Source organism: Adelges cooleyi, unplaced genomic scaffold (assembly GCF_023614345.1).
Source record: "Adelges cooleyi isolate 19-005CV unplaced genomic scaffold, UGA_ACOO_1.1 ACOO_flye_CR_arks_rails_tigmint_CR_PRNA_8, whole genome shotgun sequence".
Lineage (NCBI taxonomy): Eukaryota > Metazoa > Arthropoda > Insecta > Hemiptera > Adelgidae > Adelges > Adelges cooleyi.
Genome location: NW_026096513.1, coordinates 6231983 through 6245731, shown reverse-complemented (window position 1 = coordinate 6245731; position 13749 = coordinate 6231983). Strand labels below are relative to the sequence as shown.

Genomic DNA, 13749 nt, shown 5'->3' with positions numbered 1-13749 from the left:
AGCCATACGAATAAAACTGAAGGCGATCAGTCAGTCCACAGAAGAGACAGATTATGGGAAATCCAAAAGTTATTTCAGAACAATTGAAATCGGATAAAACGGTAACGGTTACAGTATTTACACGAGATAAGGAGGCAGGCTCGACCGGGATTCCGCTAGCAGTCTCACGTAATAGTATTATTTAATTACTGCGAATTGGAATAATAAAAAATTTTAAAAATCTACGAGGCTTGCAGAGCCAGGACTCTGATAAGAAATTCACGTGGGAAACAAACCGCTTATCGCGGGCAAACGCGCCGACCATCTTTTCAGTTTACCAGCGCGGTCGTGTTCCAAATTCCAGGGGGGCCAACCTAAATATGTTTAAAGTTACAACGACCTGAAGTTCGAAATTCTTATAATTTTATTTTATTACTTTTACACGCGGTATACAACGACGTTTGCGGTCAAGAATAAATGCTTTTAAGGATCTTTTTGGCTTTTTTATGACCGTTTGCGCCGTCTGCGCTTAAAATGTAAGGGTAGTCTAACTATAGGCTAAACTCTATTCGAAATTTAATTATAGTCGGTAGTGGACAAAAAAATTCTAGTTCATTCTGTGATCACAAATATATATATATATAAGTAGTCGAGGTCGTAGTGTTGACCGTTCGCGCTGTCAAGTGAGAAATGCAAATTTACACTGCTAAAGTAGAATGACAACTATGACACACACTGCACATATCATTTGTAAAATTAACATCTTTCCGTTTTTGCGATGAAGCTAAAAAAAAAATGGGAGGCGTTTGCGCGATATAACAAGATGGTATTTTCTTAATGGGTTTCATACTACCCTCAGTATGTATAGTTGTGTATCCGTGCAATAATAATTGCAGAGTTAGATGGAAATCCATAAAAACGTCCCTAAAGATTCACAAAATTGTATACCTACAATTATTTATGATCTCGACGTTTGGGAACCACTTTGAATACTATTAGTCATGCTGTATAGTAAAATTTCTATTTGCCTTCAAATACATTGAAAAAACCTTTCGAGTTGCAACCATTCATTACAACAATACTGATGTGCTTCGCGTGTCGTCAAACACTTTTTTTTTGTTGTCAAATAAGTTGAAAATCATTGAAATAGTGTAAACACACTTATAAAATATTTCCATAGTACGACTGCGGTTCATATTTTTGATTGAATGATTGCGAATAAAGGTATCGAATGGTATTTGATTAGGACAGCGTAGAAATATTAAGCAAATTAATATTTTTGGCATATTATTATTAACCGATACGTATGAATGAACTTTTAATCGGTTAAATATCAATTAAAACAAAGTGTATTCATTATTTTTAATCATCGAAATAACAGTAATAATAATCATTTTAATTGAACATTTTCGCATAGTATAAAAAACGATTCTACGCATAATATATATTCACCACACATCCACATTACTAAATGGAATTAGTTTTAATGTTATTCATAACACGAATACTTAACACATAATACATTAATTGTAATAGATGTCACCTTGTACATAGTCCAGAACAACGCTATTGGAACATTTTTTTTATAAAAAATTGTTTTACAATTTTTAACGTTTAGTTCAGTAAAATTCGTGCACAGATGAAATCATTTCAGTGAAATACTTTTTTTGTTGAACGATTCTTTTTGATCATCCAATCGTTTTGTCGAGATAATAATATTGTATTTATATCAGAAAGACAACTAGTTGAGTAATTGACTGCCTTGTAGAAATTGATCAAATTTTAGTTAAGGTGGTTTAGTTAGGTTCGTTTGAAGATACCATCTTGTTGTGTTTATGATAACACCTGCTGGTTAGGTTAGGTTTGTACATGGCATAACCGCTGCGGTGTAGGACAGATAAGTTTGGGTTAAGATTTAAATTAGGTTTTTGAAGAACAAGTTTTTAAAGTTTCAAAAGTTGGCAACAGCTCTGGGGGAAAAAACGAAAAAGAAAAAACATCCAATATTGTAAAAGGACAAAACCAAAGATGCGTCTCCAAAAAGAAAACTAAATTGCAATTATTATTTTCAGAGAAAACGAGCGTCTTGTCCTTGATGAATCACTCTGTATAGTACGGTATAGAATAGCCGCTTAGTCGTTCGAATAACACATTCGGTTCGCCGTTATAATTTTTTAGGGCCTGATGTAACTCCTATATATATATTAATATATATACAAATAGATTATCCTCGGCTAATATTGAAATTATTTCCTAATCAGTTGTAATCAACTTAAACTTGACATAACTTAGTCCCACCGTCGCTAACCACAATCTACAAGATAATATTCAATGTGATTCAAACACAGCTGTACTGACCTTTTTCCAAAACAAATACTACAATAAATTTATAAAAAAAAAAAAAACAGGCGTGGGATAATAAAATTGTACTTTACCACCTCTAAAGGTCAGGTTAGGTCTAGTCGGTGAAACATGTGATTGATTAAGTTAGGTTGGGCATGGTCGGTTAAATAGGAAACGTATTGAAAAAACGTTGCAGTTGTTTAAAAGACAAACCCTGATTTTCAATTAAGAACTATGCATTAATCTTCATTGAGGCTTATACTTTGGATTGAGATCCAGCGCGCGCGCCTTTGCCATAAAACTTTGTACGTTTTTTGGCGTTTTTTATTTTTTTGTAAGTGAACAACTTTTTTTTCGAGTTGTGATCTTTTTGAAAGTGGCCGCATGACGACAATTTGGTAAAATAATCAATCACAAAACGCGGTACAAAGTTGTGTACAGGAAAGATTTATTCATATTATACTTTAATGATGACGCGGCTTTCAAGGTGAGCCGTTTTTTTTTTTTTTACAAAAGTACGTTTTGTGTCTATAATTATACAAGCGGTTTTACTAGTCGAAATTACACAGCGAGCTAAAGCGGTTTTTTGGTAAAAAATGAAAATGTATAGAATAATAACCCGAATTTAATGAGCGCCTAAAATTATTTTTTTGTCTATTATATCATGTGCAATTATCTTGCCACTCGGATGAAAACTTGAACGAGAAATTTAAAACGATTTTTTTTTTCCTCCTGTCTAATTGCAAACATTATTATTACCGGTCGTTTTTCTTTTTCTAGTCATTTACAATATTAGACGTAGGTACACATTATATTATTTTCAGATGGTCTCAACCTGATCCGACCCGACCGGTAACACGACGTAAAATATAATTATTACTATTATACAGTAATGTATGCGTAATTACACGATTGCAAAAAAAATATATATATATACCTATATTATAACATCGAAATCGTTTCAGGTTTGTGATATCGTACGATTGAGCGTCATCGGGAAACGACGAGAAAAAAAATTGTTTTTAAATTGTAGTTAAAAAAAAAACAACTTTGCTTGGATTATTTTCAATCGTACGGTCGAGTAAAAAACTTAAAAAAAAAAAAAATTGTAAAATATTATTCAAACGTAGCAGTTTTCGATAAGCAACCTAATTTTCAAATAGAAGACAATAACAATATTAATATACTGTCAAACACAAGCCGACCACGACGTTCGCACAGGAAATTCCATCGGTCCAATGCTGACAAAAAACAATATATACCATATTGTGTTAATTATACATATAAATATATATTATATAATTTCAAAAGAAAAAAATGTTGTAATATTAATTATCAGGACAGTGGGTTATTATAACCAATGTAATTTTTGATTTTTTAGAATCAATTAAAATGTTTACTGTCATTTGTTCCAGGAAAGAATACCATTTTATTCTGTCTTTTTTTTCTGAAAACAATACAATTTATACTGTCATTTGTTCCAGAAACTATAATAACATTTTATACTGTAATTTGTTTCAGAAACTATAATAACATTTTACACTGCCATTTGTTTCTGGAACTAATAGCATTTTATTGTGAAAACGATACTATTTATACTGTTATTTGTTTCAGAAACTATAGTAACATTTTATACTGTCATTTGTTTCTGAAACTAAAAGCATTTTATTGTGAAAACGATACTATTTATACTGTTATTTGTTTCAGAAACTATAGTAACATTTTATACTGTCATTTGTTTCTGAAACTAATAGCATTTTATTGTGAAAACGATACTATTTATACTGTTATTTGTTTCAGAAACTATAATACAATTTTATTCTGTCATTTGTTTCTGAAACTAATAACCATTTTATACTGTAATTTGTTTCAGAAACGAATACAGTTTGATGATACTGCAATTTGTTTCTGAAATGAATGTACATTTTATACTGTCGTTTGTTTTTAGAAACAAAAAACCGTTTTTATTCGATATTGAACACTTGCGGTCAGCTCTGGCTAAAACTCTGCGGCGGTCGCACAAATTAGTTATAAATAAAATTCAAGGCGACGCACGCGTTTAATTTTTTTATTGAATTTTATCGTTAAGAGTAATTATAATATTTGCTGTCCGTGTAAAACAAAACGTGATGTCGGTCGTTCCGAAAACGTGTACGGTCGACCAAAGCTAAAAAAAATATTAATTAAAACGCTTAACTCGAGCCACGAGAGGTCCTTCACAACTAGGCGCAGATATTCTAAAAATTATAATTTTCATTCGACAATAATTCTAACCCAAACTAATCCAATCCAAACGGGGTTTTATACATTGTACGGGAAAAGGATTAAGAAATAACCTTACCCACCCGAGCCTACCTTAACCCAACCTAACCCAGCTTAAACCAATATAAAGTTTTTTAGTAAAAAATTTAAAAAATAGTTATTAAATCTTACTTAGCATACGCTAACATCACCCTATTTAATATAATCCAACCTAATCTCCTTCTAAATAACCTGCTAAATTAATAAGACATTTTTCGTATCACAACTAATGTAATTCTACAAAATGGCGCTACTTCACAACTCGTATTCACAATCACAAAACAAAGTAAAAATGTTTACAGTATGAAGTAAACAGTATGTAAGTTATGACTTGTGTACATTAATGGAACGTAAGGAACGTTCATCGATTAATTGTTAAACAAATTGTGGTATTTATTTATCTGTTCCTCAAACGTCGTTAAGTGGCCTATGATTAGTCCAATTAATTTATTTTGTTTTTTACGATTCGACAGGAATTTTTATTCAAAACAAATTGTATTATTGCAGCAAATTAAGTTGTACGGAGAAATATTGTGTAAACTATATATTGTAGGTAAATAGTAAGTAACAAGTGCAGCAAGTCAAACAGGAAGCAACGGTAGAATACAATTCGATTACCATTGTTGAGTTGCCTGTATACTTTTGTTTAAATAAAAGCTACATGAAAAATCCTCCATTTTAATGGGCAAGGCTATGCAGAAGAAGATGCCGAGCAACAAGCATGGAGTATGATTTAGCCTTGGCCCTCCCAGCTCGGAAACGACACGAAACATCGTCACGAAGGTAGCGCGAATGTGGCGCGATCTAGCTGTTGTTTTTTTAATGACACATTTTGATACAATCTCAACAACTAGGTTCAACCTCATCCAACCCTACTTCACCTAACCTTACCTAATCTAAATAAAATTGCAAAAAATACTTACTAAGACGAATTTAACCGGTTTTTAAGTCTCATTTATTATTTGTTGCACACCGTGACATACAGTAAAAGTCTGCGTTTGTTTGCGTTTAATGGCTACAACTAAAGCACCTCATCTTGGATAAATACAAATAAAACCATTCCAAATCGTAATCAGATTATTGTTTCGAGAATAATGGTTTTGTCATTATTTTAATGGCCGCGGAAAACCGATAGCAGATTCACTGGTGTAGAATGTATATCGTTTATTTTTTTTTTTTTATAAAATATTATATTTTACGATTCGGAGAATGTTTTTTTTATTTTGTTTTTACAGTAATTTCAACCAACCTTCGATAAGGCCTGTGTGCACATGGAGAGATAGTGCAACGACTATTTTCCATGTGGAATACATTATAACGAGTTGTCCGCAATGATAACAATTATAAATAAATAAAAACAATTAATCAAAACAATTTTTAATCACACCGAAAATAACTTTTGGTGTAATATTTTATGCCACTGACATAATATTATTATGTAAATTCTGGAAAACATATTATATTAAGAATGGGTATGGGTTGTATTTAATCTAAGTGTCTCCAAAAGGTCATACTATAAGCACAGGCATGTGTGGATGTCTGGAACAGGGGTGCGAAAAATGATTTGCAGATTTACTTGGCATACACAGACTTTGAAATATAATCTTAGGTTGACAAGTGACGGATTGCAACTACAATGGCGATTAACTGAACACAAATCCATTAGTAAAAACAATAAATAATAATAATGGCCACACACGACCTCCAGTTAGGTCTTTTTCTCCAAGTACTCTGTTTCTACTGATTACGGCTTGTAAGCTGTAAATCAAACTAAACATATTCAATGCTAGTCCACGATGAAACCATTCTGGTTTAACCAAACCTAACCGAACCCAAACATACCTAACCAAATGTAACCAAACCTTACCAAACCCAAACCGAACCGTATGTTTTCTTCAAGCAGTGACCTTTTTCCTAACGAGATTGGGTATGGTCGTTTCCCGTTCACTGGTCTCCTCTTAAAATAATATTGCAGTTTTGCAGATATCCTTCGTTTTTAAAGACACTATAGTTTAATATATACATATTTTTTTCCAAAGCTTTATCCACTTTTAAAACTCAAACGGTAACGTATATGTAATATATAATTAACTTTTTTGAATTAATAAAAAATTTGCTGAAAATGTTTACTAGTCGACAACCAATTTTGGGTAGTCAATTTTAAAGATACCGAAAGTTTAAAATTTACGACTGGAGTGCGGTAAAGTAATGAGCACTGATAACAATTTTACAACTCCCCACCCTTCAGTGCCCACTGTAAAGCAGAAATTCGACATGTTTATTGCACACAGTTTCATTATGTTAGAAGAAGTACATTTAGACGGCGCCCTATCAAAGAAGAGATTGCTATCTTCCAGACGTTATAAAGTTGTTAATGTATTTAAAAGTTAATATATATAAATTTTTTTACTTATTTTTCTCAAATTCCGTACAATTTAATTTATACAAAAAAAAAATCGTATATTATAAAATTTCGAAAATTCAGAGCATTGAAGTGTTAGAAAAAACAACGAGCATAGTGTCTTCGACAAATCATAAGTCCGGTTAGGAGGGTAACGACGGCACTAGTCTTTGGCAACGCAGTGTTTTTTTTTATATTACATTTTTTTTTTCAATGAATTTTTTTTATTTATAAAAAATGTATTTTAACGGTATAAAATATCTTCTATCCGATATAAAATCTGTTTTATATTCTATCTGATTTGTAAAAAAAAAAAAAACACACTATATTGCCATTAAATGGGAGTAGTTCACTCCCCCAAATCGCTGCTGGTGCCGTTCAATTTTTTCCTAAGGGTTCGGATCGATATGGGGATGTCGTTATTTCTCTGTTATGTTATCTGCTGTCGCCGTATCATCGGATAAGAGGTTTTTTTTTGTCTTTTTAATTATTACCCTCACGCGCCATGGTGTTCGTGGCACAGTGTCTTCGGCGGTGCGGCCAATCCACTTTGGTTATCCAACCGTAAACTGAAGTGCGCCTGAAGCTCTTGGCGGTGTGTGGTGAAAATGCGAGGCCGTCTTCGGACAACGAATGATAATATTTCAAACGGTCGACGACGGGCAAACGACGCATGATGATGGTCTCATGTCTTGCCCCGTTGGGCGGACAAAAACAAAAAAAAACGGGGGGGGGAGGTTAGGTTCTGTTGGGCTTTTTTTTTGCGGGGCAGGGGAACGTCGAGGTTTTTGTAAAAACGGTTTTTTCTTCGGGGTTTTCTTTGAATAACAACAAAAAAAATTGGCGTTTTACACACTTTGGTGTAACATTAAGAAGAAAAAAAACACACACACACAAAGAAAATAAAGGCCGAGCCAATGCAAAACCGACGGACGGACACGTCTGTGGCGAACTTATTGAACGTTTCGACTGAGACGTTATTGTCCATTAGCAGCGTCTTGGGGGCCCGGTGGTAATTAATGTGTGTGTAACGTTACTGATTAGATACATATATATTTTTTTTTAAACGTCCGCCAGAGATATAAGTACCAATTTGTGCGATTATGAGGTCTTTCACATTCGACGACAACAGACAACGCCGGCTACACTGCGGTCTCGCCATTTATACATACATTATATACACAAGTTACGCCTCGCCTCTTGTACACGACCGGTTGCCCGAAGAGGCCGTTATCTTCCCTCGACCCCAAGTATAAGTAGACCCGGCTCTCCTCCCCCACAAAATGATTTAAGTTAATTTTTGTCTCCCTTTATTAAAAAAAACATTCAATCTACACAACAAGTTTAGTACATTGAAAGCGTGGAAAAGAGAAGCAGTCCAATGTCGGCACTCTTACACGGGGTTGGTTATTACTTAAGAGGAGACAACATCACTATTTGCTAGTGAAAGATAATATTGTATAAGAGTATTGTAAAATGATATTCTAGGGAATTGTGATAACAAGTGTAAAGTTGTTTGTCAACTCGGAAGACAATTTTGTTTCGCAGGTCTGAGTGCAACGGTAAGTCAGATACAGGGAGGAGCGTTTGTTAAAAGACAGAGTATTATGTCAATTTAAACATTTTATTTATTAAATAACGACCCAGACAGTTTACGTCCACCACATTCATGGCCGTAATAGAGGGATAATTTTTTGTCGTGAAATTAGTTGTTTCAAATTGGGTTCGGTTTGGTTTTAGTTCAGGTTAGGTCTATTTCGTTTGGGTTAGGTTCGGTTAGCTTTGGTTTGGTTCACTTATGTTTGGTTTGGTTCGGTTCGATTTGGTTAGGTCTGGTTTGGTTAAGTTTAGTTAGGCTAGGTTCGGTCAGGTTTGGTTTGCTTTTGATTGGTTTGGCGTGGTTCGGTTAGTTTAGATTTGATTTAGATTTAATATGGTTTGGTTTGGTTAAATAATTATTTTTTTCTTTCTGGAATATATAAAAAACCCTAAAACTTTTAAAATGGCGTTTGAAAATCATTACTGGTTATGATTGCATACAAGTATGATCAGTTTGTATTACCTATACTGATGTACTGTATAGTTATATGTATTATAGTTGAATGCTCATTTATGTGCCAAATTGTTATTAAAACCGAAACATTTTAAATTCGTAATGAGCCGAACTGAATTTTATTTTAGCTGTTGTTTGTTTCTTTCTATGATCTATCTCATATTGCGCAACATGATCTAATCGTTTCACTGTGCTTAATAAATAGGTTTTCTTTTTCACCGAGCCACAAACAAGACCGGTTTAGAGAAATAGTGCAGAATCGACAATATCCCACAGTAGAGCATGGGAATTAATTCCAGTGCCTCCTCTATAATAGGTAGGATAACCTAAACACAGTGTTGTATACACGGCGACGATAATCGATGCCTTACAACAAGGTCGAAGGTTTTTCTTTTAAAAAAATCTTAAAGACCTTTTTTATCGTATAAACAAAAATAAAAAATGTACACCGAGTGCACTGTTGACATAACATTAATAAACGTTTATATTCATAAAACTCATCTATTCCCCTCTCCTACTCTCTTGTCTATATTATGTCTTGAGTGTGCCTTTCCAAAGTAATTTTATCGCGTGTATTTATGTGTACATATATATATACCGGTGTACAATAACAACCTAGGAATATATGAAAAGAGACGCAATGAAGAACTGTATGACCTATATGAAAAACCCAATATATAAGATGTAAACGTCTAGAGTGGCTGGGACATGTGTGGAGAGCTGATGGAGATGTATTAAAGAATGTTCTGATAGGAAAATTAATAAAAAACGTCCACTTGGAAGACCAAGAATAAGATGGAAAGACGCTGTAGAAAAGGATATGAGACTGATAGATGGGAATGCAACGTTAGATTAGACTTTGGACAGAGAAAAATGGAGAGGCTTACTAGTGGCAGCGCATGTCCTTAATGGACCGTTAAGCTGTTGAAGAAGAAGATATATATATATATATATAGAATAATCTCTAAATTGGACTCTAATAATTATCATCGCCGATGTAAACAATATATGGTAGTTAATTGTGCTAAATTTTTATACTGCGATTCTTCCTAATAATTCGTTGAGCTATCACGTTTTGAATAAAAAAAAAAAAATGTCCATTTACTTTGTCACGGCTCGAAGTTAAAACGAATGTAAACAACATTTTTTCAATCGGTAGTTGGAAGGTTTGAAAAAAACAAATACCTCTATTGATATTGTAATAATATCTTGTTTTTTACTAAGAAATGTTCAACCATAACCAGTACGGTTTATACCATTTACAGCACTACTAACGTTATGGTTGTAACGATATTTTCTATTCGTATGGACCATGGGAGATTAGAGATAAGAAATATGATAAGAGATAATATATCCATGATTCCGTCTTTTTCCGTGAAGCGGAGAAAATAACTAGTTTTTTAGATTTGTATTGTAACTAATTTTATGTTCGTTAAAAACTAATCTATTAAATAACCGTTTTTGAAATGGGTTTTGAATTTAGTTCAGTTTAGATTGGACTGGTTTGGTTTAAGTTAAATTAGGCAATAGAGCGTCTCAAAGAGGTGAACTTTGTGGTGTTTTGTCGTTACTCCAGTCTGTTCATGCAAAGATGAATGGTCGTATAAATTTGGTTGCTGCCCTGGAGAGGTTGGGTTGGTACAATCTAGGAACAATATCTAAGACCTAAACTAGGAGCCCGCATGTCAAATTAGGGCCAAATTCTCTTAATAAGACGTCAGAAGAAAATATTTGTGAGATTTTGAGCTAAAGTTAAAAGTGTAGAACCGTGATAATGTTTCTTGTGTGGTTTTTAATAGGACAGCAAAGTGGAGAAGAGATTTAGAGTGAAAAGTCTCACGGATTTTCTTGGTCGACCTTCGGTTTGAGAACACTGTCGTGGTAAAAAATGGAGAAAAAAATACCCTTTTTTCCGGGGGCTGTTTTTTAATATTAAAGGCGATTGGACAAAATAAAAACTACTTGCTCTTACAGTTTACACAGGGAATGGTTTAGAAACTTCAAAGCGACGCAATAAACGTGGTCGTTTTTTATATACTGTCGAATTCTTTCTCTCTCGCCACAACTGCAATGGCTAATGTCTACTTTGCAAAAAGTAATGAATGCTTCTTAGCAGCGAAAAAATAATACCTAAACGCGCTTTACGTGCCGATGTGGAATTTCATATGTTTTTTTGTTTAACATTTTTTCGAGAGAGTGTGAGAGATAAAAAGAGACACTAAGATGTGTAATGGCGTTGCAATTGTTTGTTATTTTCTTTTTTAAACCATAATTACTAATTCAATTACAAAGCGATTGTATTGAAATTTAACATATTGTGTTAAATTTAAGAGTGTTGCTCAATCGTTGTTTCATATTCGGGTTATTGCCAGTATACTGGTTATCGAATAAATGGTATTAACAGTAGGAGTTAATATTATTATCATACAGGGTCTTATCAATGATAAATAATGTTATCAATAATAAAACATTGATAATAAAATTTCACTATACGTACATTTTTACACGGCGATAGATGACCCCGTAGTATAGCTCGTGATAAAGTACATTTTTAACAACATGTAAAATTTCAAACACGGTTTATGCGTCAGAATTAATTTTAACTATCTAGTTTATCTCTGTGTAAATATTTGGTGCAACCCGGCATTGGTTTATAAACACATTTTTCACTAATTTCTGTGAAAAGCAATTTGGTTTTTTTTTTTTACAAGTGATAATTTTTTATGTGTTGTTTTTCTGATCAGGACCTAAGCTGCTGGACATAGGCAGGTCGACACCGCCGCAGTGCCGACCTCGTTGGAAATTGTTCTTGATTTTTTTTTTTTTGGAATTTCTATTATGCGAGTGCGGTATTTGTGCGAGAAAATTATCGCGATGTACCCATCATTTTCGTATAGTGTAATAATAATAATAATAATAAGATGATATCATTGACGAGCGGTCGATGGGTTTTTTATTCCTAGGTTGGCAACACGTCGTCGGCGGTCGGGGTCCAGTAGTATGCGTTTTCAATGTTCAATCAATTAGCGATTGATTTGTGTGTCATACTATTGTGTTTGTGTATTTAGGCGTTATAAAGTAATAAAATATCTATTACAAACGGGGAGACGGTTAAGAAATTAAAATAAAAAATTATAATAATATTATAGACGTCGTACGGCGTTTAGTTTACAAAACAAACGACGCGGCAATTATTGTATTAATATAATAATTATAAAAAAAAAATGTATAATAATAATATATTTATTGACTTACCACCGGGATAGCCATGTGAGCCGCCAGTTTGGTCTTGTTGTCTTGCCGTTTGATCCAAGCCATTTTTTCTAGGGCTGTGTTTATATTTTGCTGTCAGATATACTGGTAGGTATAGTTCGACGTTCCAGAGCTTTCACGTGCTACGACGGTATAGCTTGTCTGTTTGGGACAATGTTTAAAATTATATTTATAAAAAAAAGAATATTATTAATTTTGAAGCGAAAAAAAAACGCTCGCACGTTCTCCGTTGCCGATGTCTTAAGACCTCAACGGTACTGTTTTGGAACGCAATTTGCAATCGACCGACAAAATGGAAACGAACGGGTTGCGATTATATCCCATCGAAAACTTCAATCAAGTATAAGTCAAGTCGACCGCAATCAACGCGGTCCGGACTTGATGGACGAGACTCGGCCGCACATTTATTGAAAACTGTTAACCACACGCGTTGTATTGTTTATTGATATTATTTTCTACAATATATATTAGTGTCACGATGATAAGAAACAAAAAATTTAATTAATTAGGTATTTAACAGCTTCGCACGCACGGCGACCGACGGATCCGCGATTTCGGTAAGAACGAAACTGACTTGTAGACGCGGCGAAAATTTTGTGTATTATATTTTTAGCGGACCTGTTGATTCCACTTTAGAGCTACCTGTTGATTGTGCGTGTGTGTGTGTTTAAAACAATAATATTGTATATATTTTAAACAAAACGTGTGCACGCTTCAAACGGGATTGTATACAATAATGATAATAATAATATTATACTATATATTATATATTAGTATATTATTTTACTAAGTTGACCGACGGTGCAGTGCGCGGTGCAAGACTGAAGGAGGAACGAGCGGGAGTAGGAACGTGATGAGGAGACGGTGGTGGTGATGGAGGTGGTGGTGGTAGAAATAGTGTTTGGAAATGGTAGTGCCGTATAATAATATGTACACATACATACATAGGAGATATGAAGGAAATAGCTGCTGTTGTAGTGGTGGGTCGTGGCCGTGGAAGGGGCTATGGCACGTCGACGGCCAAACCGGTTGCCCGTGGAAGTGGCTCTCGCCGTATACACCTATGGACGGCTGATAATAATCATACTATGTCTCACGTGTACCTATGTATATTGTATATTATATCTTAAAGAAGACACGAGGTGACGAGGCGCGAACTGGCAGAGAGAGAGAGAGAGAGAGAGAGACAATGTGACACGGTGAAAGAAGCAGAGTAGGAGAATTTAGTACGGTATACTTATAGTGTTGTACATCCCAGTAAGCACAGACAAGTCTTAGGAGTACTGCTAGTGTAGGTACGAAGGAGAGAGAGAGAGAGAGAGAGTGAGTGAACGTATGGGAAATAACGAAAAAAAATCTTGCAATAATAACGTTTAGACTTCCCAGTCCCATTCTGACG

At 34.1% G+C, this 13749-nt stretch overlaps 1 protein-coding gene across 2 annotated transcripts in view; it reads right to left on the bottom strand.

Moving 5' to 3' along the window:
* The window catches only part of LOC126845917 (facilitated trehalose transporter Tret1-like), a 59574-nt gene that overhangs the window by 32024 nt on the left and 13801 nt on the right, over positions 1 to 13749 (bottom strand). Inside the window, exon 2 of one of the 2 annotated variants that reach the window (XM_050584951.1) lies at positions 12333 to 12491. In XM_050584951.1, the coding sequence (XP_050440908.1) occupies positions 12333 to 12395 (63 nt within the window). In that variant the 5' untranslated portion in view covers positions 12396 to 12491. Of the gene's footprint in view, positions 1 to 7518; positions 7975 to 12332; positions 12492 to 13749 lie in introns of those variants that run through there. The other variant, XM_050584952.1, reaches the window with a different exon arrangement.